The sequence below is a fragment of the Pinus tabuliformis genome, chromosome 6, assembly GCF_031772625.1.
Source record: "Pinus tabuliformis cultivar Carrire ecotype Pingquan chromosome 6, CPIR1, whole genome shotgun sequence".
Classification (NCBI taxonomy): domain Eukaryota; kingdom Viridiplantae; phylum Streptophyta; class Pinopsida; order Pinales; family Pinaceae; genus Pinus; species Pinus tabuliformis.
In genome coordinates, this window is record NC_142292.1 from 1668429477 (window position 1) to 1668456842 (window position 27366).

General features: G+C 36.6%; 1 protein-coding gene across 1 annotated transcript; it reads left to right on the forward strand.

Annotated features, from left to right (window-relative positions):
- Window positions 1-3337: 3337 nt before the first annotated feature.
- On the forward strand, window positions 3338-10491 carry LOC149265357 (glucan endo-1,3-beta-glucosidase 14-like). The gene is made up of 4 exons (XM_089429327.1): window positions 3338-4128; window positions 5519-6651; window positions 7402-7740; window positions 10302-10491. Exons 1-3 carry the CDS (start codon window positions 4074-4076, stop codon window positions 7486-7488), a joined length of 1275 nt encoding a protein of 424 aa, XP_089285453.1. The 5' UTR covers window positions 3338-4073; the 3' UTR covers window positions 7489-7740; window positions 10302-10491.
- The last annotated feature ends 16875 nt before the right edge of the window (window positions 10492-27366 follow it).

A 27366-nucleotide genomic window follows, 5' to 3' on the forward strand; every position in this document is an offset into this window, starting at 1 on the left:
AAAACTATGGCTATCTAGGTACAATTTCTCTCTCTTCTTTTCGACCATAGAAATAAAATATTAAAGAAATTCCAATTAATCTCTTACTTTTTTAAGGTTTCATAGACCATATTGATCTTAACAGACGCTAATCATCATCATCATCACTATAGTTATATAAGTTAAATAATTAATTAATACTTGCAGATTTTGTATTAATGAAATTAAATTATATTTTTCATATTTTTATAATAATAATATCTTCTCACTTTAATCAATCATATATATATATATATTTCAATTCTATTCCTTTTATAATGATAATTATGAAACAAGTATATGTTATTGTTAAAATAATTGAAATAAAATAATAATAAAAATGATTAACTACCAAATTATGCCTAAAGGCATGTTTATTTTGGAATAGGGTTTTCTAAAATTTTATGATAAGGGATAGCCATGTGAGTGAGGACTTTGGTCCCCAGGGTCCTCCGTGGGTGAACAATGTAAACATATGTAACATGTAATATAGTATCAACCTAAAAACAAAAAGATAAACATGTTTATTTTAGAATACATTTTCCAAAATTTTAAATTAATTATCAATAATAATTAAGTGGATGGTAGAGATTAACGGCCATGAAATATTTTAAAATATTCTTAGTAGTATACACAAATCAAAGGTTGATATTTATCTCCAAAGTAGTTATGCATTTTTTGCTCTTTTAATTAAATTGATTAATTAAAAGAAAAGTCATATGAACAAGTGTCATATGAAATGACTTATGGTTTTATGGGCATGTGGTATTGATAAGTTATGGTATTGACCCATAGTATTGTAGTGAAGCCTATTTACAATTAAAAATCTCCATGGTAAAGTGGGGCAAATCTCCATTGATAAGAATCTTGTTTCATGCTTTGATGCTTATTATAGATTGACGTCTATCTGTATTAAGTGACCATTTATTTTATATGGCTATGCTAGTTATTAGGTGAATAATAGGGATTTAACCTCCACAAATATTCTAGAATGTTTAGTAGTATACATAAATCAAATGCTGAAATACGTTACACAAATCAACAAGTCTCATATGAAATAAGTTATTGTTTTTTGGGCATTTGATATTGGGAAGTCATAGTATTGTAACAAAGTTTATTTACAAATTAAAACTCCATGATAAAGTGGGGCTTGAATCTCTATGATTAAGAATCTTGTTACATGGTTTTTTTAAATGTATATACTTTTAATTTATAGGTTAATTATTTTTATCATTAATAATAATAAATTTTATTTAAAATTGTAATTTAATTAATTTTTATGAAATTTGAGATGTATGATAAAGTAAGTATTTAATGCTTAATTTAAAATATATGAGAAAGTAAGTATTTTAATATTTATTATCACAACTTGAGTGAGCTTAATGGTTAAGAGCATGTGTTTGCCCTTGGTAGACTTAGTAGTCAAATCGCTTAGTGGAGGAGGATCCCTTGTCCCACAAACAAGGGGTCTCATACATCAATTTGGCAGAGGAGGGTCCCTTGTCCCACAAACAAGGGGTATCATACATCAATTTGGCGGAGGAGGGTCCCTTGTCCCATAGACAAGGGGGTCTCATACACCAATTTAGCAGAGGAAGGTCCATTGTCCCACAAACAAGAAAATCTTGTACACCAATTTAATGTGTGACTTAACTATGACTTTCAAATTAGATAATAATAATAAAATAATATAATATATTAACATTTATCTTCAAATTAAATAATAATAATAAAATAATATATCAACCTTTTTATTTTTTTCTCAATCAGTCTACTCCTATTATTTATACAAAAAAGTTACAGCAAGGCCACAGCATTGAAAAGTCTTGCCATGAAGTTGGCATTTTACAAAAATGATCATGATCTCAATACACAGTAGACCTCCAGCAGTATTTTGACTTCTCATAAAACTCGAAACGCTGAACATAAACTAAAACGAAACATTCACAGCTAGACAACGCTAGACATAAACAAAACATTGACTGACAGAGACTTGAAACATGCATTAACGTCGAGATACAAAAAAGGAGTCGAGCTCCTACTTCAGAAACTGCAAAGAGCAGAAACCCGGGCGGGATTAGTCGTCCTCAGAGGTGTATGGTTCCTCAACGACCCTGCACTCGAATAGTAGTGAGTCCTCAGAGTCAGAATGATGAACCGTCGAGCCTGTTGGTTCTCCTCGAGCTGGCGCACTTGGACCTGCAAGGGCTGCTGAATTCACCATAGAGGGACCTCCCATGACCTGGCGCTGATTGTCAATTGGATTCGTCGTCCTCTGGTCTGCAAGAACTCCAGGATGGGCCGCTCCCAAACCCCGGACATCTTCACATTTTTCAATAATGACTGAAACAATGAAGGTGGAGTTGGCTAAAGAACACGAGATGCGGTAGCGAACAATGGGGTGGGCAGCGTGCTCACATTCAACAGTCCTAACTCGCCCACGACCCCTGCCTCTGCCACTTCTGGTGACAGGGGGATTGCTGCGACCAGGTTCCAGCGCGTCCGAGGAAGAGTAAGAAATGGGGGTGGACCGCTGAGAGGTGGCACGACCGCGGGAGCCGCCACGCCTGCTCCCCATTCTGGGCCGTTCGCGCGGCATGGCAATGTGCAGAGGCTTGTCAAAGGAGCGGCTACACGGGGAGGAATGGCAACAAGTCCAGTGCCTAGAGTGAAGCGGAAACAGAACCCCGACTGAACCGTAAGAACCTGGAACCAGAGCCCAACGTTTATGGTATGCTCTTGAGCCTAGTAAGGGAATGACAGGCCTAAGCTCGCTTGTAGAATAGCTCAGTGAAACACACAACGCAGCAATCCATAAGGCCGCAGAGGTCTGCGACGAAGCCGCGGGAATGATGAGCTTATGGAGCGCCATAGCACAGTTAACCATGAGACTGATGGAGGAAGTAAATGCCTTCATTAATATGCTTGTGCGAGACCAGCTCGCCCGTCCAGTGCAATAACCCGTGGCGTGCTTGGGCTGACACCTGCCCATTTGATATGCCACCATCGTACCATCCGACCTGTCAAACACCCGCATCCAGGAAATATATCAACCTTTATTAACGATACTAATTTAATTTTTCCATTCTAAAGCACCATATAAAAAAAAAAAAAAAAAACTATAAATTTATCTTCATTTCATTCTAAAACACCTTTAAATAATATAAATTCAAAAAAAATTATTTCAAACTATAAATTTATTTCATCCACCATCGTGGTAATAAGTGCTGAAATTTGCTGTTACATAAACAAATAAATACAGAAATCTCACGATTTAATTTCATAATCAGGAATTTATGTTTTCTATAATTTTGCACTTCCCACGATGCGAAACGAAATCGTGTTTCAACAGTTTAACCGTCGTGGAAAGGCATGACTCTGTATCTTCCTCCGGGTGTCTATGAAATTTGTTATACTGTAATGAATTGAATCTGGGCCTATTCTGCTTGCACCTTCACACGTTTGGAATCAAACAACAACCCAATCAACCTTTTGGAATCAGACCCCAGAACAGCCAACTCTATAAATTCATGAAAATATTAATTCCTGAATGCCAGTGAATGGATGATCCCCTCCATTTCCATTAAAAATCCCTTTGGCATCTTTCAATTTTTGGATTGTTGCTTCACATGCTCCTTGCAGGAGCTCTGGAAATTTCCCTTATGAAATGCTTTGAGGTTTCCTCTGTTAATCTGGATTCTAACACCATTTCTGGTAATTAGCCCGCACTCCAAAGGCATGTAAGAAAAGAATATACACTCCGTGATCACACTGCCAACGGAGATCTAACTCGGGAAGAGAAAACTCGACGTCACCCATGACCGGAAAGGGGAAAATCGCAAATGACGGGACACCAACTATTTATGACTAAAGCCTTCTGAATGAGCGTGCTACTGCAACCTTTCCTGAAAAGAAAAACAAATACTGAGTGAGTCACTGCAGAACGCACATGTGCCATCGCAGCAACAGCAAAACCCACTTCATAAATTTCTCGCATTTCTCTGCATGCGAGGAGATTTGGGTGTGTAGAGGCTGCTGTCAAGGGAGCTTCAGAAATGGGCAGAGCAGGCCTCAGAACGAGCTTGTTGTGTGTTCTGATTTTTCTGTCTGGTAGGTGTTTGTTTGCATTCTATTTGTTCTGTTTTACATTTGGATAAATTATCTCTGTTTGTTAAATGGATCATCGAATTCTTGATGTCAGATAGTTCAAGAAACGTTGAGTAGGCCCTTGTTGGATTTGTTGGACTAACATTTCACAGTGCTCTGCCATTTTTTTTTTTGTCTATGAAGCATTTACTTCACTGTGCTCTGTGACATTGTTTTGTCTATGGAGGCATTTTTTTTTTGTCTATGAAGCATTTACTTCACTGTGCTCTGTGACATTGTTTTGTCTATGGAGGCATTTTCAGAGCTTTAGATTATTTTTGTGTTTGAGTGGAGTGTAAAGGTACATATGTTTTCATTAGGCACCCATCTGCCCACTATGGCCTCAGGGAAGCCCGCATCGTCAATTTTTTTAGAAGTTTTTCATGCATTCCCACGAAATGTAGCTTATCATTCTGCAGTTATGGAGCCCAAGGTCTTCTTAAACAAAGATACAGCACTCATTACACCCAAAGAATCTTCCATCTTTGTTTGGTTGGTGAAGCTGTTGAAAGGCACCCATGTTTTTATGTGTCATTTTTTGACTGTATATCTTCTTCAGGACGGATTGTTTGGGTTGCTGCCTTTGATTCTAACTTCAAGTTCTTTATTTGCACACTCTGTTTTAAGTGGGGGTGATTTCATGCAGCAATGGGGCCTTGATGTACAGTGTAGGACCCTCAGATTCCGATCTGCTTAGCTCTTTTGCTCCTTTTATGAAGATCTGTCGAACCAAGAAAGAGGAAAATGTGAATGCTGTGCATTACTCTGTGTAGGTGAAGCCTCTTCCAATTTTTAAAGAAGTCCCAATCAGCTGAATAAAAAACGGGAATTGAGGAAAATGATGGCTCTAGGTTCCCATCCTAACTGAGGCTTTTGCTAATCTTTAGTCTGTGCTTGTTAGGCATCCGTGCTCTGCCTCAACGTGGCTTAGGAAGCCCATACTGGCTGCATTCTCATCCAGAGCATTTTAAGAATCTTAACATTTTACAGTTATGTAGCTGATCTTTTTTCGCAAGATACCACAGCCTTCCTCCAAATGTTGCTTCTTTTCAGAGCATCTATTTTTGATGCAAAACTCGAGGAGAAAGGAAAATATGGTTCTATTCCCAACTATTTCCTCTCCACAGTTCACCTTACACCAAAATCCTCTGGGAGTTGCTGAAACCCAGGGTTATGTTTTTTAGGCACCCATCAACAGCTTCCAAGGTCTTTAATTTGTCCTACTTAGCAATGTTGGAAGTGGCTAGTCCTCCACTGTTACTGCTTTTTATCCTAATCTATATAAATGTCCCAATTCATGGGTTTCTTTTTGCATTAAATGTTGCATCTTACACTAAGTGTTAAATCTTTTCAGGATTGGCTCTTTCAAACGCTCAGTCAAAAATAAGTTCCTCCACAACAGGAATCAACTATGGACAAGTCGCAGATGACTTGGCACCGCCGGAACTAGTAGTGGGTCTTCTGCAGACCAACAGTATCAACAAAGTAAAACTCTACAGCGTAAATGAGACAGTTCTCAAAGCATTTGCAAACACTGGTATAGAATTGATTGTTGGAATGGGTAATGAAAACGTTGGCAACATGACAGATCCAACTAAGGCCACTGAATGGGTAAATGAAAACATTCAGGCCTACTTACCAGCCACAAAGATCACAGGCATAGCTGTAGGGAACGAGGTTTACACAGGAACTGACACGCAGTTAATGGCAAACCTGGTTCCCGCAATGAAAAACATCCATTCGGCCCTTGTCAGCATCGGTGCAGACATGAATATTAAAGTTACCACTCCCCATTCTCTTGCTGTACTTGGGAATTCATTTCCCCCGTCTGCTGGTTCCTTTGCATCAAACGTGAAGAGCCTAATGAAACCACTTTTGGATTTGTTGTCTCAGATTGGTTCTCCTTTCTTCATAAATGCTTATCCATATTTTGCATACAAGGGTGACCCCAGCCAGATATCCCTGCCTTATGTACTATTCGAACCAAATACAGGTGTTATTGACCCGAACAATAATGTTCATTATAACAACATGTTATATGCACAGGTTGATGCTGTTTATTCTGCGCTGTCTGCTCTAGGATATGCTAATATAGAAGTCACGGTCTCCGAAACTGGATGGCCTTCAAAGGGAGACGCCAATGAAGCAGGTGCAACCCTTCAGAATGCTCAGACTTATAATGGGAATTTACTTCAACTGCTCGCTCAGAATCAGGGGACTCCCTTGAGACCCAAACTTGTTTTGCAGGCTTACCTGTTTGCATTATTCAATGAGGATATGAAGCCTGGGCCAGCCTCCGAGAGGAACTATGGGCTCTTTAAGCCAGATGGAACTGCGGTTTACAATCTGGGATTATCTGGAACATTGTCTACTGGTTCACCATCTACTGGTTCAACGTCTACTGGGTCCTTCACGACTGGTACTCCACCTCCAGCTGCTTATCCAAGTACTACGGATAGTTCATACTCCTTTTATTCTTCTGCCAAGGTATGCTTATCTTTACGGTTTTGTTTCATTCAAAATCTCCACCTTCTTTACAGTGTTGTTAAATTAAAATTAGCTATTTATATTTTTTTTTCCATTTTGTTAAATTCTCAATCTAAAAGAGATGGAAAGGGGGCATTTTAATGTTGTGGAAACTATGCCAAGGTTCAAACTTCAAACACAGCATTACTAAATTCTCTCTCACATAAGCCCATACAAACACCTTTCCCAAAGAAGAGAGAGAGGCCAAGCGAGCACCCATTTTCATCAGGCTTAGACCTGCAGGTGAATTGGCAAAGTCACCTTAATCCAGTCCTTTGGGGTTCATGGGGGTCTCAGGTTCAAAGTCCAAGTGCTGGCAGATAGTCTCCTTGTGCTAGTTGGGGGTTTTGCAGAAAGATGATCCCCGGATTCGCTGAAAAATATTCCTCCCCCCACACGCAAGTGGCAGCCAGTGTGTCATTGATGACTTGACAGAGCACTTAGACAAAAGGAATTGTGGAGGTCGAACTTCTGAATGGAAAAGAAGAGAAAAAAGCATCCATATTAATTCTGCAATCCATCCATCATTTACTCTGTTAATAGGAGAGACAATAAATATTTTATTACTTACAACGAAAGGGAAATTGTAGTGGTTGGGTATTTTAGCTAACTGGTGCATCTGTACACTTTATTTCAGCAGAATGCAAGCTCAAAGAACAAATTGTAAAAAAAAAGTTCTTGATTGTAACTCTGGGCTATTGTCATTTTCAGGAGACCTATTCTGTTATCTCCTTCTACAATCATCTTCTGCTTTTGGGCCTCTCTACTTTCTTTGTTGTTCCACTGTTTCTTCCATGATTGGAGCCATGGAAGTTCAGTAGAAATTTACATGTTTCCGTTCATTCAAAATCAGCTCAAACAACGAAGATTCAGACAAAATCCGGCTGCAGGCAACTAAATATATACTCTGCTGACAGTGAACCAGAAGGCTTCTGTTTCTACACTAACAAACTGATAGCTCGAGCATTCTCATTTATTAAGGATGATAATTCAAAATTGTAACATTGCAAACATCAGCAAACATCAGCATCAACTCTGTTACTATTACAAGTAAGCAAATTCCTATTCTGTTCTCATAAATAAGTAGAGGTGCTTAAGATATGTGTGCTGAAAAGATGTGAAATTTATGGCTAGAATACATCTATTCCAAGCTCTATAGTATATAATACGCATATTACATTTGATGATTTTTTTTCCAAAAAATAGAGTTTGGTTCACACTCAAAAGTTCTGAGTGATTTAATTGGCCATGCAATTTTTTCTGAAAAAATATCAATTTTATACATCGTTGGGTCAAAATGTTTGTAATTGGTTTTTCCTGAACATATGTAAAGCTATAACTAAATTATCTTAATTATCCTTTTTAAACTTAATAATGAATTTTATCCTTTTTCTTCAAGGAATATTTTTTTCTCAAAATAAACCAGATAACATTTACACACATATATACAAACAATGTACATGCTTTGAGATAGCTATATGTTTATACTTTTTTAGATAGAGTCTAAACACCAGTTCATGCTCTCCTCTGTCTTTATTAAAACCCTCTGCATATTGAACCAACATAGTAGCAATGCTTTTTATCCATCACTGATCCATAATTTCATTTTTTGGGGGATGAACTAAATATAAGTATATATATGTATCTTACTTGTGTTGCCTCAAATTTATATTTGTATCTTGCATGTGTTGCCTCAAAATTATGTATATATCTTGCTTGTTTATCCATCTTGCACTTGATGTACATCCCACAGAAACAGGAGTCTTTATAACTGTGCGAGTAGTCCTGAGCTAGTGAGTGGAGTCAAGGACTCAGTTTTGTTAAAAAGTTTACTTAATTTTTCCAAGTTTATGTGTCCCTAATTTTATTTAGTCTATGTCCCCTGATTTTCTGATAAGTCAATTTTCAATGAGTTTGCCCAGTTTTCCTGACTCTATGTTCTCTGATTTTATTTAGTCTATGTCCTTAATTTTTCTAGTTCATGTTCCTTGATTTGTTTATAAAGCCAATTTCTGCAAATTGACTCTGCCCTTTGGGTTGTGTTGTCGTTATCACGTTTGAATCATGTGTCTTTACAACATCCTATGATACACACCTTCGTTCAGGGGTTCAGGACTCTTCCCACCTTCAGATGTGCACCCAATGCAGGCTATATTTTAAATCTTCTCCATCATTTAACCTAATCCAAGGATGTTAACCTAATCTTCTCCATCATTTAGCGTAGACATGTTACATTCCAATTCCAAGTGAAGGTCTAACCAAATTTTTGTCTACTGGGCTCTAACTAAACTTAATAGGTGACTTTTAGTTAGAATCTCGTTACAACTCTTCCATTAACCAGTTCTGTTTGTTGAAAGTAGATACCTAGGCACGAAATCATCTGCCACTAGCTTTGATAATCACTATCATCTATTCAACTTTAGATCCATATCATTGCCAACCCAGTAATGGGCTATTATGCGTTTTTTTTTTCTTTTTGGCCAAGCCCTTTTCAGCAGAGAGTGGAGTTATGAACGTTACGACATAATGACTTGCAGGTGATCTAATGATTAATTTGCAGAAACCTTATTACCATGGGACTACAATTAACAATACCGCCTCCTCCTCATTAGCACAAAACCAATGCTTATTGCATTCACAGAACCTTTCATTGGGGGAGGACATGGTCAGCTGCATTATCAAGGATTAACTGACTTTGGAATATGGTCATCATTATGACTAAGAGTGTTATTAGTGCTCCAACTCACTACCAAACTACAACTTACTTTGTATGAAATGGTATACGAAATTTATAACAGCATTTTCGAAAGGGTCCAAAGAAGTGAGTTAATAAGGTAGAAAAACAAAGCTATTTCTGGTTGACACAACCTACCTAGTCTTTACAGATGTCGGAGTGTGGTTTTTTCAGCTCCTATCCATCCCGCGGTGGTTTAGAACATCTTTCTTTGCAATCCCAAGAGCATCTTTCTTTGCAATCCCCAGAGTCAGTAACAATAGTGTAGCGTAAATGTTCTATATTTTTGTTTTTTCCATATTTTCTAGTCAATTTTGTTTAAAATTCAATAGAGATTTGTTGGAATTACAGGTTTTGTTGGAATTACAGGTTTGATTTGTATATATAATTTGTGTGTGGATTTTCCGAAGTGCTGAATTTATTTATGCATTTAAAAATTGCAACTTAGCCTAAAATTATATCCACTGGGTTTTAGACATGATCATCATTACTACATGTATTACTGTGCTCCAACTTTTTAGGTCATTACTAAAAGCATTTTGTCCAATAGTTTCTGCACATGGTCATCATTATTACAGATGTCCCAAATGCTCCAACTGACCAGACAACAACCATTCAGCTGCATTACCAGAGGTAGTACTCATCCACTGAGTTTCAGCTGCATTACCAAAAGTAGTGCTCGTCCACTGAGTTTTGAACATGGTCTGTTCCAGCTTTTACCACTGCATCACAACTTTTCACATCTTTCCATGTGATTCCTGGTAGAGAGAATTGATAGCAGCATCTTTCCCCAAAAAAAATTCAAAATTTTAGAACTGTGCTTACATTGGCTTAGAACTGTGATTACATTGGCTTTTCGCCTTTGATCTTATTGCAGGCAATGGATGCGTCGCTGATGCTGCGGGAGAGTAATTTTTAGTTTACTGCGGTTGGTAATTGAGTAGGTTGACTACATATCTGTTGTAAAGCCGTTGTCGGGCATTGTTTATCTGGCCGAGGTAGCGCGAGGACGCTAAATGTACCAAATATTTATTTTTATTTTATTAAGAATATAAATTTAGTCGTCTTCTGCTGCCCAGAATATGGATTGCCTTTGTTTGGTTAGTAGATAAATTCAGCGTTACTCTATTTATCTTTAATTTCTCTGTCAACGTAAAAAGTGTGTTCCCATGAATGGACTCAATCATGGCGGAAACTCGGCGGCAGAATTGGCATGTGCAATGTAAAACGTGGCACTCAGCAGTGGGTGTACATTTAACCTTCGTTGGGCAGTTGCCACGTTGGCAATGATTTAGTGGTTTAGGTTTAATGTTTAGTTTCCGGTTTTGGTTTTTTTTTTTATTGTAACGCTTTCAACGTTCATTTTTTATTTTATTTTTTAATGGATAGTCCAGATTGATTCTCGAGGAATATGCTAGAGTATATGTTTAGTTTAATGCTTATCAATCGCTATAGTGTATTTGTATTACGGAGTTTGTTAAGCTGTATTAATTTTTAATAAATTTAAAAAATTATATTTATATTATGTAGCTCTTTTCTCACCAATTTCTTCGAGATTTGAGATTATTCCAATTTTAATAAGTTTATATTTTAATTAAATGAAGAAATTAATATATAAGCAAATTTTATTTAGTAAAATGGTCTATTTTACAATATGATGTGTATTTTCTTTTTGAAATTAAATTAGATTGATGTCACCAATTTCTTAGAGATTTGAGATTAGTCCAATTAGATAGGGAAATTAATATATAGGAAAATTGTATTAATATATAATTCTTTAAAGTTGACCCATAACCTTTTTATACATAGTTAATCATTATGTGTACATTGGTAAGCAATTTTTTGTGTTGCAATAGTTTTTTGTTATATTTATAAAGCCTTTTACTATATTAACCACATAATATTTTTAATGTAGTTGTACTAATTTATTGTAATTATTTTCACTTATTTAAATCAAGTTCAAAAATAATATGATGTTATTATAATTTTAAGTTAACTGTAACAAGTTTTAAACTATTTTTAGATTTTAACTTAGATTGAAATGTTATATTTTAATATTTATTTTATTAAAACACATAACTAATAAATATTTTATTCTAAAATTTATTTTTTCAGTCATCTAAATTATTTAATCTTAAAAAAATAAATATGAAATTTGAATTATTCCAAAATATAATTTTTCAATCATTTAAATTATTTATTCTTAAAAAATTAAATATAAAATTGGAATTATAATGGTCATTGGTAAATATATTCCAAAATATATTTTTTCAGTCATCTAAATTATTTATTTTAAAAAATTGAAATGTGAAATTGGAATTATTTCAAAATTTATTTTTCCACTTATCTGAATTATCTATTTAAAATATATATATATATATATATATATAATTAGAATTATAATGGAATACATTGCTAAATATATGTTTTATATATATATATATATATATATATATATATATATATATATATATCTTTTAAAAATTACATATTAGTTTATATATTTACAACTTTTTTAATTAAAGAAAAAGATAATATATTTATTATTTCACATAAAAAGTGTTTTTATAAAAAAAAAAATTCAACAATGAAAAATCTAACATATTTAATATTAAAATAAGCTCTCTACTTGTGACAAATATCTCAATTTCAGCAATATGACCAAGTTAGGAAAGATTTTCCACCATATTGTCCACTTGTTATAAAAAGACTAATTGCTTTCTAAAAATAATCAGCCAAATACTCTTGATCGCCCAAAAAATAATTGTCACATACTATGAAAATTAAATACAACCCTCCAAAAAATAAAGACATCATCTTATGACAAGAGTCCACGTATGTAGCCCACACATATAAATTGATCCAAATTGAAGTAGGATTGAAAAGATCTAGGAAAAAAAAAGAAATATATATAAATATCGTCTCGCTATCAAAATTGAACCACCAATGAGTATTGTATGTAGATCAAAACAAAACTCATATGACCAACATATCAATTGCAAGTTGTATCAACTGAAAAGTATTTTACCAGCATGTTATATTCAAATGAAGAATATATAATTTCCCCAAAAGGATATATGTGCCCGGTCATGGATAGAGAGTATTGAGTATTTATATATATCGTCTCGACTATCAAAATTGAACCATCAATGAGTATTGTATGTAGATAAAAAAAAAACTCATTCATTCCAGTCGACTATCAAATGACCAACATATCAACTGCAAGTTGTATCAAGTGAAAAGTGTTTTACCAGTATCCTAAATCATGTTATATTCAAATGAGGAATATATAATTTCCCCAAAAGGATATGTGTGCCCAGTCATGGACAGAGAGTCTGTCATCCCATTCAATTCCCCATGTATATGGGAAAATATAACCACTTGGAATTGTTCAGAGATCAACCTAATACTATTTAACCAGTTAAATAGAATAAGATGATTCAGTGAAGCCTATTTGGAGGCCCATTCTACCACCACCTTGGAATCACCATAAGCTTCCATTGACACAATCCCTAACCACTTAGCACAAAATAATAATCCCCATAGAGCAATAACATCAAGTCGAGTATTAGTGCCATATCCACCAAACCAACATAAGTGGAAATGATGACCAAGATTTATAATAATATAAGCACCACATCCACATGTTATTGGTAGCACCATCAAAGAAATCCAACATGAATCTACTTTAGGAATTAATCTAAGTGATGCATCTCACCGAAGTCTTACCATGCACAGGCCCAAATTCCCTAAAATATGTAGCAATCCTATTGCATGTATCATTTATATTCAAAGGATAGTTCTCAAATGTAAATGCATTTCGACAATGCCAAATGCCTCATATAATAAATAAAGGAAGTGTGGAATTTTTTTTATGATTAAGGATCCAATCTTGTAAGCAAACATCTGTTGAAGAAGAGTTCCAAACTACTTGTAAATTTAATATATTCAACACTCCAAACTAGATAGAATCCACAAACAAGCACTTGAGAAATAGATGAGACACGTCTTCCTTATTGGATCCACATAGAATGCATCTGTCAAGTCCATGGAAGCCTCTACAACATAGGTTGTCCCATGTCAATATATTGTTTCTCCAAACCAAGCAACCAAAACACTTTAACTTGAGAAGGATGTTCCATCCCCAGATTTTATAAAACCATCTATATGGGGTTGTGTGTGGAGGTGAAGGAGTGAAACCAATATGCATCTTTCACCAAGAGTTGTCCAAGATCTGAGGAGCCTACCCAAGTAAAAATATGTTCACTAAAAGAAATACTAGCCATTGAAAGGTTTTTAACATACCTGTTCCAATATGTCTCCATATCATTGTATAAGCCAAGTTCATGTTAACCAGACTAGGATGTAACTGTATGTCCATTATATTTTTGAATCTGATTGAAAAAATATAATCCTCGATTATGAATCGGTCTTAATAGAGGAGCACGCAGAGTGTGGTCACCGATGTATCCTTTAATGGGATCAAGTCTGATTTTGACTCTAGCACCATTCCCAATTTGCCACTTCATGTTCCCCAACAACTAGTGTCTAACCTGCATCACACCCTTCCAGATGTATGGTATAACATACGGTGAAGAAACCTGCTCTTTGATCCAGGTCCGAAAGTTTGATTCTATAAGTACTTCTCTTTAATGATATTTTTCTAGATACCATCCCCTGTAAGTCCCCACTAAAGACTTAATAATTAGTTCCCAACCAATTTTTTTAGGTCCTTTAAACCCTAGCCCCCATATTCCTTCCTTAATGTTAATAACTCCAAATGAGCCAAATGGATTTTATGTATGTCACTACAACCAACCCAAATAAAATTTGAGTTGATCAAATTTATCCACTTGATGATGTAGTTGGGCAACATATATAGATGTAGCCAACAAACTGTAATGCTCTGAAGAACCACCTGTACCAATACCACTCTACCTCCCATAGTGAGCCATTTGTGAGACCAAGCAGTCAGTCTATTTTCATTTCAATAAGCCATTGCCAATCCTTAATACCATATTTATTTGGCTTTAGACCAAGTTATTTAAAGCCTAAGTCCAAAGTCTCCCTATCCACACCAAATAATCTAGCAATCTCTTACACCCATGGCTCATTAGTGCATGCCGAAATCAACAAGGACTTCAATTAATTCATATATAAGTCAAAGGCATCTCCAAAGAGACAAATGATCATATGTAATCCCTACCAATCTCTAATAGATGGTTTCCCAAATATTAGAAGATCATTCACAAATATGAGATGAGTAATAAAATTGTGTTTAGGAATCCCCACCCAAGAAAAAGACATACTAAGATGTACCTTGGAGATCATCCTACTAAATCCCTCAATGAAAATAAGAAAAGAAGAGGTGATAAGGCACAACCTTGTCTCGGCCCCCAAGAAGCCTTGAAAAATTCAAAAGGAACCCCATTGATCGATACTGCATAATTAGTCGATGATATATGAGCCATAACCCAGTGAATAACACAAGCAGAGAGACCAATTTTATGCAAGACCAGACGAAGAAATGACTAGTCTATACGATCAAATTCCTTATGTAAATCCAATTTCAGTAATATGGCCTTCTCCTTTTTTACTTTGATAGCGTATGCATTTCTGCGTAGTAGCATCTGCACCCTATATCTGTCAATGTTTAAAAAATCCAAATTTCTCCAGTCCAATGTGTTTAGATAGAGTGGATTCAACCGATTGGAAATGATCTTAGATATCAATTTACATAATGTGTTACATAATGAAATATGCCTCAGAGTCTTTGAAATATAAGGGATTAGAAACTTTTGTAATGAAATTAATAAAAGTAGAGTTCAGAGAGCCAGGTATAAAACTAGATGTTCTTGATTCCTTAGTGGCAAGAAGAAAATATGTTCCCATAATATCTGGAGAAAGAATAATAAGTTTAACCAACCAACCTTCTAGACAACAACTCTTATCTTTGCTAAAAGACTTTAATACTGCCACAAACTCTTCTAAAGTGATCAACATATCCAATGAAACTTTACCGTCATCATCAAACATTCTGGGATATGTATTGATGACATCCATCTCCTTATTGGTATCTACTCCTTCTTGGGCTTTATATTGTTCACCAAAATATCGAACCACCTCCACATGTAGTTCCTTGAATGAAGAGAGCCTATTACCAAATTCGCCCCTTAATTCCCAGATAACGTTTTCTCGTCTCCTTTTAGAAGCATAATTATAAAAAAACTTTGAATTTTTATCTCCTCCTTTTATCTAGATAGCTTGACTTTTAAGTCTCCATTATGCTCCCTGGAGCTAAATAACTCCCTTTTATGGCCTTCCAAGGCCAAGATCAAAGTCTTATGTGAATATGAGAAAATATCATGATGGGAAGGTGTTGTAGTTGCTCCAACCCCCCTCCAAAATTTTGTCTACGCTTTGATTTTGGAGCCTATCTTTTGTCAATCGGAACTTATCTTTCACGATTGTCAAGTGTTTCTATTGATATTTTAGTGTCGTAATCACTCATTCTTTCATGTAATACTTGTGTGATGTTTTGACTAAATCTTGTTGCTAGTAATTGCACAACTTTTGACGACAAGTTACTTTCCTCCAAACACAAGCAAACTCATGTCCTAATCTAGGATTGATTGTTCGTCTTGCATATGGGAGCTACACAATCCTTTGCCACTGAAGACTGTGCAATCCCTTGAGGAGCTGAACTACGCAATCCTGTCAGACAGGTAGTCATTAGGGAAGTAAACTATGTAATCTTCCACTGAGAGTTAGAAATGCACAATCCACTGAGCCAATGGACTACGCAGTTCCTTGTCACTAGGAATTGTGTAGTCATTTCTACTATATTTACCTTGTACAAGTGTTGTTTCAGTTTGTCGTTTAGTGTTTACAAGTGTCGCATCCCTCCCATGTTATTTTTCTTATCAACAGTTATTGTTGTTGGGTCTTTTTGTGCATGCATGTTCTTTCCATTTCATAATATTCGATGTTAATGACTGATCTAACTTGTCTTACGGCCAATCTACACTTACTCCTTCCTCAACTTTAGATCTTAAACTTGCCTCTTTTCTGGGCGGAATTGCCTCATCATCAAAGCTTACTGATCTCTCCCACTATGCATTGCCCAATCCTAAGCCTCAAGCTCACTCCTTTCTAGTTGCAATTGCACAATCCATAGTCACTGGCCTTCTCCGCATGTGCATTGCGCAATCCCAGTCATCAGTGGCCCAGCCTAGCCATTGAGACTGCATAATGCAAAATTCTCTCTCTCTTCTGCCAGCTAATATTGCACATTCTCAAGCCTCAAGACATCCCTTTCACAACTGAGACTATGCAATCCTCCTCTCTCAATGCGCATTGTGCAATCCCAGAGCTCAACTTGCCCTCTTCTAACCCATAATTGTGTAATCTCTCTCCTCATTACTGTGTTGTTGCCTTTGGATTGACTGATGAGATGATTTGTCTAGAGCTAACATGTTTTTGCTATGAGCACATCTCTTGCCACAAATACTGCAGGTTTTGAGCATACTTCTTTTTAGCAAAAAAATCAACATGCCTCCCAAGAGATCAACATCAAAAGAGGCTATAGAAAGCAATACTAATGAGGTGGTCGAAAGTCCTTCATCCTCAGTTCACATTCTAACTAATACACAATTGTACATTAAAAAGGTCTCATATATCACATGGAATTCACGACCACATAATTTAAAGTAGATCTAGAAGATAGAGAGGTTTATATCAACTCCCAATGATCGAGGCTTCAAAGGGTTTCTTGCAAATTCCCGGTCTTGTGCGGCTGTTATCAAATGGATTTTTCAAGGTTTTGACACCAAGAGCATGTATTTGAACAATGCTAGTGGGCAATAGCTTGCCTCCTACCATCCACATGACATCCACTTGATTTATCACTTACCAACATATGGAATCTTATTTCTATGCAATATCAGGCTATCGCAATACTAAGGATGTGGTCAAGATGCGGGTAAAGGAACCATCAAAGTTTCACCAGACACCAAAAAACACTTATAAGACTAGTTCACTTATAAGTCCCACTACACAATTGACCTTCCACTAGTTCCTCCAACAGTTGGAACTATTTTAACTGAAAACAACTTGAGATAACTGAATTTGATTGCTACAAATTAGCAATCAAACGTGCTTAACTAAACTTTAGCTCCTCCAACTCAAATTGAATGAGTAAAATAGGTGACCTAAGCCATGTCACACAAGTTAACTACATCCAAGTTGTCTATTGATGTGGAAATTTAATTTTTTCTCAATTTAATCAAGGAAAATTCAAATTGAGAATTTCTTGCTGCATTTTTCAACACTCCTTGCGGTTTTACTGAAATGTCAAGTGAGAGAACTGGTTGGATGAAAAATTTAATTCCTCATCCAAGGAGTACCCATGTGGCATACTTTCGATGGACCATGCTACACATTTATCATTTTTCATGTAGCAGGGTCCATCGAAAGTATGCAACATGGGTACTTCTCAAATGAGGAATTAAATTTTGCTTCCAACGAGTGCTCCTGCTCGAAATTTGAGTAAAACTATAGGGAGATAAGTTGAGAATACGAGTTGAAAAGGTAGTTTTTTTATTTATTTTTTTATTTTTTAATCTTTTAACTTTTATACTCCAAAAATGGTGAATCATCCCCCATGGATGAGATCATCATATTGAATCCTATTGGCTCTTATAATGTTGATTTTGGTTGTACATTTTTGTTTTGAGACCCATTTTTAACCTCAAAATTTCTCTAATGTCTACCTACCTATTGGATGGTATATGTGCTTGCAATGCTTTCCCTGGCATGGATTGGAAATGGACTTATAGAGACCCTCCTATCCATATATATTGTAAGTTGTTGGTAGAAAGCAACTACAAAGGAGTTTTTGAAACACTGATTAATCACTTCTTCAGAGTCTTATACTAGATGATCTTTGAAGAAGAAGCCCCTTGCAAGTGTCACGAGGCACATTAGAGAACTTTTGAGGTCTAAAATGGGCCTCCTAAGAAAAATGTACAACCAAAATAAACTTTATAAGAACCAATTGGATTCAATATGATGATGTCAACCATGGGGGATGATTCACCATTTTTGAGGTAAAAAAGTGAAAAGATTAAAAATAATAAAATAATAAAACTACTTTTTCAACTTTTCTCCCTAAGGTTTTACTCAAATTTTGAGCAGGAGTACTCGTTGGATGCAAAATTTAATTCCTCATCCATGGAGTACCCATGTTGCATACTTTCGATGGACCCCGCTACACGAAAAATGAGAAATACATTAAAAAACATGATTGCAATCACGTTTTTCATGTATTTTTCATTTTTCGTGTAGCAAGGTCCATCAAAAGTATGCAACATGGGTACTCCTTAGATGAGGAATCAAATTTTGTATCCAACAAGTGTTCCCGCTTGAAATTTGAGTAAACCCATAGGGAGATAAGTTGGAAATATGAGTTGAAAATTAGTTTTTTATTTTTTCCCTATAAAATTTGATGATGTAATCTAACCTTATTTTATTATTTCCAGCATTATTTTATAATTTCCTTAGGAGGTCCATATTAGACCTGAAAATTCCCCTAATGATTAGTGCAGTGTCAAAAGTTGCAGATTGGTTCACCTCACTAGATGGCACATACCTCAAAGTGTTAAGTTGTCAGAAACCATCTCATCTCATACCGAGGTATGCCATTGACAAAATATTCATGCAAGAGGGTCACATATCATCTTGTCAAGTTTTTATGTAGTGATGCAAAGGAATAAGAAAGAACCATGGCCCGCTCTTCCCTTGTAGGTGGGATCTTATGTGATCAAGAACTTGAAGGCCGCAAAAACTGAACCCAAACAATTAGAAGACTTCAGATTCAGTACAATAGACTATCATCAGTATGATCCCATAGGAGTTTGCAAGAACCATTGTACCAAGTCTTTTTCTAGCCATATGGGACTTATGCCAGGCTGGAGGAAGAAAAGATGAAGAATCACTATAATGCCTCTCGGTCACGTGCACCAGGAGATCAGACAGGCCCTTCCAATGCATTTCCAAAAAGAGGTGTTATTCAGGAAGAAAAGTAGCCAGAAGATCACTCCCCAGTGAGTAGTAATTATGAGAGGAAGGTTTCACACAACCCAGCAAAGGAGAAAAGATGCAAATTCAAGGTAGATCCAATTATTCTAAAGGTGGCTTTGACAACAGAACGCAAAAGGACGCAGTTGGAATTGGAGAGGAAACGAGAAGAAGAGCAGACATTGAAGAGCAGGAAAGAAAGGAACAAGAGGAAATGCAATTGTGAGAAGAGCTCAGAAAAAAGGAGGAGGAAGAAGCTAGACTTAAGGAGGCAGAAGGAAAAAGGCAGAAACAACTTGAAGAAGAAGAAAGTAAGCATAAGCAACATCAATAGCTTGTTAAATAGATAAAGGAGCATATAGTAGCCCAGGACATGGAAATAAAATAAGGGGAGCATAACAAATATGTTGACCTCATGCAAAAAAAAATAAAAAATAAAATCATTAGTTAGCCTCCTCCTCCCCTTGCAAATTTGAAAGCCCCAAATGATGAAGAAGAGATCTCTCCTCTAGATAAAGACTCGATCATGGATATCTCAAGTTTAACCTTTAATGAGCTTCAGAACAGAGTTGTGTAAGAAATAAAGAAACACTTTCCCGATGATTTGACACATCCTAATTTCAATCACACGGAAAGGGTGATCATCACTAACACTAGAAGGAATCCTTAGACTATTGCTGCAACTAAATTAGCCTTTGCAGGTGCTTCAAAAACAAAATACAAATTTCCCGATGGCGGAAAATGAACAATTGGAAAAGAATCTGGAAGCTGCAAAGCACAAAATAAAACAACTACAAGCAAAGAATCAAAAGTTGTCTTTTGTACATGCTTGCTTGAAAGAGCTCCAAGTAGCTATATATGGTGAGATCTAGGCATTGGGAGACACTATGAGGCATCTTTATGAGGAGTTGGTCACCTTGCATAAAGCAGTAGTTCCTTTACATGATATGCAAAAGAAATCATGGGAAAATGTGAAAGCCTTGAAATTCATTCATGCAACCATTACCATGATTCATGAGTGGGGAACTAAGTACAGGAGTGCACCAACAAAATTAGTCAAGAAAACAAGGCAACAAGGAGAGTCAGAAAAGGAGACTTTTGAGGCAACTGTTTATTCAACGAATGGAGACTGTTGAGGGAACTGTTTATTCAACGAATGGAGACCATTGAGGGAACTGTCTATTATCTCGATGGTTTGACACCATAGAGCTTATCTTCTAATGTTCCATCATCATCATGGAAGAATTTGGCTGCACCTACCTCTGATTTTCAGCCTATCACGAAGAGGATCCAATAATGTATGTCCTAAGTCAACACCACTATCTACTATGGAATCCCCGGTAAGTCCACCTATCGCAACCACTTCTATTCCTGATGTTGCACCATAACATGGTAGAAATTTTAAACCTCCAACTTTTCCTTTTTCTTCCATGGGCCCTTTATCTTTAGTGCCTTCTACCATTCCAATGTTGATCCTAATTTTTCCTTACGTTTTAGTTACTTTGATTTTGTACAAGCAACATTTTCTACTATTGCATCCAAACCTCTTACTCCTATTGTTAGTTATTCAATTATTGTAGATATCCCTGACGACAAGAATGAAGAGCCCATTCGACCTACACCTATTATTGAAAAACGAACTATCCCTTCACCCACCACATCTCCTACGCAGAGCCCCATTTCATCTCCCAAAACTGTGACACCCTCTAAAACCATTTTTGATCACCCTTCTCAACATTCTGATCATGAAGATACTGAAGAGCATGCCGATGATATGGAGATACTCACAGATCCTAAGAATACAGGTTATCAAGGACAAATTCTAGATATATTTTGTGTGTCACGTGTGCAACCTCTGTCTGCATCGCAATCAGAACCAAGCATCATCATTTCTGCAACACAATTATCTACACTTAGTCAGGACTCATTCTATTGTAAGGAAGCTTTTCATCTATTTGCATAGTCCCTCAATACTTTTCCCCTTCTTCTTTCTCATGTGATTAATAAAGTCCAAGAAGATCTACAGTAAGAACAAGATCACGCACCAAAGAATTCACGACAAGGACAATATGAGAATTATGTTGCGAGTGGCCGACCATTGCAGGCTAAATTTCCTCTTGTCGATGGTATTTCTATTTAAGATATTCAACAAAGGTCCTCACAATAGCTCTTCCATATTATCGACACTATTGGAGGATCAACTATTCACTACTGATTCCGAGAATAATGAACTTGTCATCGTGCATGAACAACAAAAGCAAGAAATTATTATTGTTATTGAGGAACATGATCGGTTGTGACTAAAGACAAACAACAGTAGAAATATGTCAAAGAAATCACTGCCAAAATTTAGGAAATGTGGCTAGCTATTGCGGAGCATGCCTCTTTTTCACTGAAAGACATTTCTTCATATGAACCTAAGAAGTGTCTTGAATATATTGAGATCACCTATACAAATCTAGTTATTGAAAACTAGGATTTGTGCAAGACCATTATTGAGCTGTGAGATTATACCTTTGATCCTACACCACAAATCCAACAACATATCAATGACACCATTAAATAGGTATCCAATTTATGCAATATGCTTTAACAGTGCATGTGAGTTTCACATGATATTTTCCATCAAGTTGAAGATTGGCCAAGATTACTTTACAAGTGTAATCGACCTTTGTATCAGTTGCACGAACAATGAAAAAATTTGATGGAGCAAGATCTTGGAACCATCGACCTAGCACAACAACAACAATCCTTTGCTCAAGATGAAGAACTTGATAAAAATTCATGGATTAGAAGAGGAGTCACATAAGGCTAAGACTACCCTCCGAGACCTTTATCCTATTTCCAAAGATAAATACTTACAACTTTGTGAGCTCAATTTTGATGCAAATACTCTATGGAAAACCTTGCTTGCTTCACGTTGTGAGAAACTAACTATAAAGACTACAACTCAATTTCTTAATAAGGCTACTACGTTGCTTACTACATGGAAAACTGCGATGGATTATTATAACAGTTTCAAGGCTCAATATTTATTGACCATTCCAGAGTTGGGTCCTTCCTTTGAAGGAGAAGCATATGTAAAGGGACAAAATACATTAGAATTAATTGTGCAACCACAAGAATGATAAAGCATGCAAGAAAAGGATCAATTCAAGGGGATTCAATAGACCATGTTCGGCACTTGTTGGGTCCTTCGTTTTTATGATATTTTTTTTTATCAATTTTGACAAAAAAAGAGTCATGGGGACAGGTAGCGCAAGCAAAAAAGCAAATTGTTAAAGAAACCAGAAAGTGGCAAACAAAAAAAAGAAATTGACAAGTGATGGAAAAGATCAGTTACATTGGGATTCACTAAGGTCACAAAAGAAGCATCAAGAAGCTAAATTTGAAAGAATCAAGTGAAAAGTGGACCAAGTGGTTAGATATCATCAAGGTGGTTAAGTTGGACAAAATCAAGCGAGCGCAGATAAAATAAAAAAGGGAAAATCTATATAAAGTGAGATGGATCAAGCTACAACAGGGGAGAAGAAGGACAAAGCTTTCATGCTACTAAAATGAAAACTGATCTTGTTTCATGTATTTTGTTGTAATCTTGTCCCGTTAGATAATGTTAAAGGAGTTCTAAAAAGATCTTGCGTAGTCTCCGCAACTCTATATTGTAATGACTTGGCTCTATGAAATATAATATAAGGAGGCTCTTGTGGGGATATATAAATAGGTATCTCATGAATGAATGTGATTGAGTTTTCAACCTTTTAAATTTTCTTTGTACAAACTGTGTTACTATGTTGTTATGTATTTATCTATTTCTACATTAATGTCCTTTTGAATACTCATGAATATATGTAAGTTTACTGAATAAATTAATTTTTGAATTGAATCATGTTACCATATAAACCCTTACACATCATTTAAGAGTCCCATAATTCCTTGGGTGAGACTTTTCTCCCTTGCAGAGGAATGAAATCATCAATGTTGTGCTAGACTATGATAAACACTTTTGTTGGCACCCTACAACTAAACCCTGGGTCAATATAGTAAAAAATTTCGCAAACATCAATTGCATCTACAAAATGATAGCAAAATTCATAACTCATCACCTAAAAACAATTATATCCAAAGCCATATCAAAGGAGCAATTTGGTTTTCTAGAGAGATGTCAGATTCATGAGCCCACAGGGGTGGCCCAAGAGGGCCTACACAACATTAAAACCAGGAAGTTGAAAGGAGTGGTCCTTAATATTGATCTTTATAAAGCTTATGATTGGGTTAATTTTCTATATTTGAGGTTCCTTATGGCTAATCTCAAGTTTGAAGTTCGTTTTATATCATGGGTTATGAGTTGTATCTCCTTGGTACCTTTTTCCATTTTGATAAATAGCTCAACATCCCATTTTTCTCATGCATAATGGGGCCTTCATCAAGGATGCCCACTATCCCCTATTCTTTTCCTACAAGTGGTAGAAGGCATAAGCAAGATGTTAGGAGAGGTAAAGAGAAGAGAAGAGTTTAAAGGGATATTAGTGGAAGATAATCTACAAATTACCCATCTATTTTTTGTAGATGACATTTTCATTTTTTGTGATCGCAGAGATCACAATTCCCTTGATTTCTTCAAGAGAGTCACTGGTATATAGGTGAATATGACTGAATAAACCCTTTCTACTCATTCCTTGGAAGGAATGGAAGTCTTATACTTATAGAATTTGTTTTTGTACACCAGGTTGGACTTTGATGAAGGCCTAAAATATTTAGGCTTTCAGTTAAAACCAAATTCTTATAGGAAAGAATATTGGAACTAGCTCATTAAAAAACTGGAAAAAAGGATAAAGGACTAGGGTTTGAGATGGATTTCAAGAGCAGGTCATGTAGTTCTTATAAATTTGGTTCTTAAAGCCATCCCTATATATTGGATGTCACTATCTTAGACCCTAAAAGGAATTTTGGAGAAAATAGGAAATTTGTGTATGAGGTTCTCGTGTGTAGGATCTCGAGACCAAGCAATGATGCCTTGGGTTGAATGGGAAAAAATTGCAGTCCCAAAGGCATGGAGTGGATGGGAACTGAAGAACATTCCTCTTTTTGCTAAAGAACTCACAAAAAAGGTGGGACAAAGGCTTCTCACAACTCCCAATATGTGGACTTCGATGGATCATATGAAGTATATCATTCCTAGCTCGATTTGAGGATTACATAAGGAGCCCCAATAAGTTATGAAAAAATGTTCCAATCATTTGGAAATTTGTTCTGGCCTCTTTCCATCTTAATGAGGTAGGTCTAGCATGGTGAGTAGGGAATGGAGCTCTTATCAAGTTGGGTTGTGATTCATGGGTCACTTGTGGTGAAGCTTATCTCCTTCCATAGGATCTGGTGGTGGTGTTAAATGACGGAAGCATCTATACTCTTAATAAAATAGTAGATCTAACCCTCACCAACATTTGGATGCAAGGATGGTCATCAACTAAGCAACTAGGACTAGGGGAAAATCACTCAAAAATATGGGCTAGATAGCATTATGTGCATTCCATATTCAACTAACAAATGGGGAGTATGAACTTGGATGGGATCCCCCTCCTTTTGGGGACTACATGCCAAAGCTAGGATACCTTCAACTTATTTTAGATTATATATGGGGTGAATAGGTATGGTGGTGAAAATGCCTTTGGAAAATATGATTTCCTGCAAAAGCCCATCTCTTCATGTGGTTCCTACTAGAAAAAAAGTTCCAACTTGGGATAACATCCAAAAAAGGCATCTAGAAGGACCTAACTATGTTTCTCTATGTAAATATAAGGTGGAGACTATGGTACATTTGTCTATGGAGTGCCCTTACATAAAATGTGTATGGGCAAGTCACAAAGGGAAATTGGGGTTTGCATAGGAGTGGCAAGGGAAGAGTTATAAAATCATTCAATGCACTTCCTTTAGTTATATGTTGAGGGATAATGGCTAGCCCTAAACAAATATATCTTCCAAGATGCTCTCTCCACACTGGATAGTATAATGGCACAAGTTTTTTTTCCATTTCCCCCCTACTTCCACAAAAGGAAAAAATTCTTGGAGCCAAAAATATTGTTCTTGAAGAAATTGATAAGTCCAAGCCTTGGATTTTTTTTGATGGGGTAGTGTAAGGAAATGAGAAAAAGTATGGTGGAGGGGCTATACTTTACCTATGTGAGACTCATTATTATTGCATGAAGATGGGGCTTGGGAGGGGAACAAACAACTATGCTGAAATTATGGCTTTAAAATTGTTGCTTCATTTTGATGAGTGAATGCTGGTTTGCTATAAACAAGAATCTATTTCCCACTGGAAAAGAGTATTCGTTCTAGGTGGATGGACTGATTGATAGATCAAATGGAACCTTTGGCACTTAAGTGAATGATGGAATTCTTGCTTGATGAGCTCAAACTGTAACCTTTGCAAAAGAAACATGCTACACCTGTAACAGCTCTAATGAAAATTCCATGTAAAAATATATAAATACCACAGATGATGGGACACGTAGTCCAAGCTGAATGGTGGGCAAGACATCCTAGGGGATCTTCATTTGGTTGTTTATGGCTAACAAAGGCAATGGCTAAGGCATTAAAGAGGCAAAGAGGTATTTTGGCACATTTATTTATGAAAATAATGGAAATTAGGAGAAAAGGAAGGTGAAAGGTCACAGGTTTCATGTGAGGAGGAAAATGAAGGAAACTAATGGAAAATGAAGAAAATAGAGGCCTCATTAATAAAAAGGCTCTCGAGGATCAGTGGGCAAGACTTGGTCAGTTTAGAGTTGAAGCTCTCTCATTATTCTCTCTCTCTCTCATACTCTTGGACACTTAGAGTTTTTTGGAGCACTTTGGCATTGGAACAAGAAAGGCAAAGAAGGCAAGAGGAAGCAAGGATCAAGTAGGGAAAGGTAGGATCAAGTGGCTACAACAGGCTTCATTGCAGGTATCAACTTGCATGTGTATTTTCCTTGCTAGATTTGGCATGCATGGGATTGCATGTGTTTCTTTTCTACCGTGGCATGGGTTTTTCCATGTGTGACAATATTTTCAGCCTAGCCTTGCCATTTCCTGATAACTTTGATGAGACGGGTTCTCTAATGCGTTTTTTGGGGGATGGTCGGATTGGATTCAAAGCTAAGTGGGGTGGATCTCCGAATTGACAAACACATGGTGGTAGTGGTCCCTGAACCAGATTTAGGATGCACGAAGCCACTGGATTAGTAACCCCTGAACTGGACTGTGGGTTCGGTAAAGCGAGATTGTGTGCCTCAGTGGGCCTTGGAATCCTTAGCGGTGAACTGTAGGATATATAGTGAAGCCAACAGGTGTATTTTCTCTCCGTTGGGCCTAGTGATTTCAGGATGGAATGCACAGTAAAGCCTGGAGAGTATGTCTCGGTGTAGGGCCTAGTGATCCCTAGATCAAACTACAGATGCACGGTAAAGCCTAAGAGACTAGGAGGAACTCAAATTCCTCACGGTGTAGACGGAGAACTCCCGTGGCATTCACATTGATTGGTGTTTTTTTTATGTGTTCTATGAGTCCCACATTCATGCTTGGAATATGGCACAAGGGTGATTGGCTGAAGAGAGACTTGGCTCAGCCAATCTATGGTCGAGTGGAACGTGGTAGTCCCATCTGTTAACGCTCGAATTTGCCTCAGGCTGAGGAAGTCAAAACTCGAGGCAACATCATACCACGCTCAGCCTCGTAGCTAGCCCTACGAGGACAGGAGAGGGCTCTCTCCGGGTCTATCTCGGAAGACAAGTTTTCAAAGGGGCAATCGAGCCCTCCTAATTTAATTGCCAGGTTATCACATCCACATTGCAAACATCCTATTAGACAGACGGCTATATCTCATG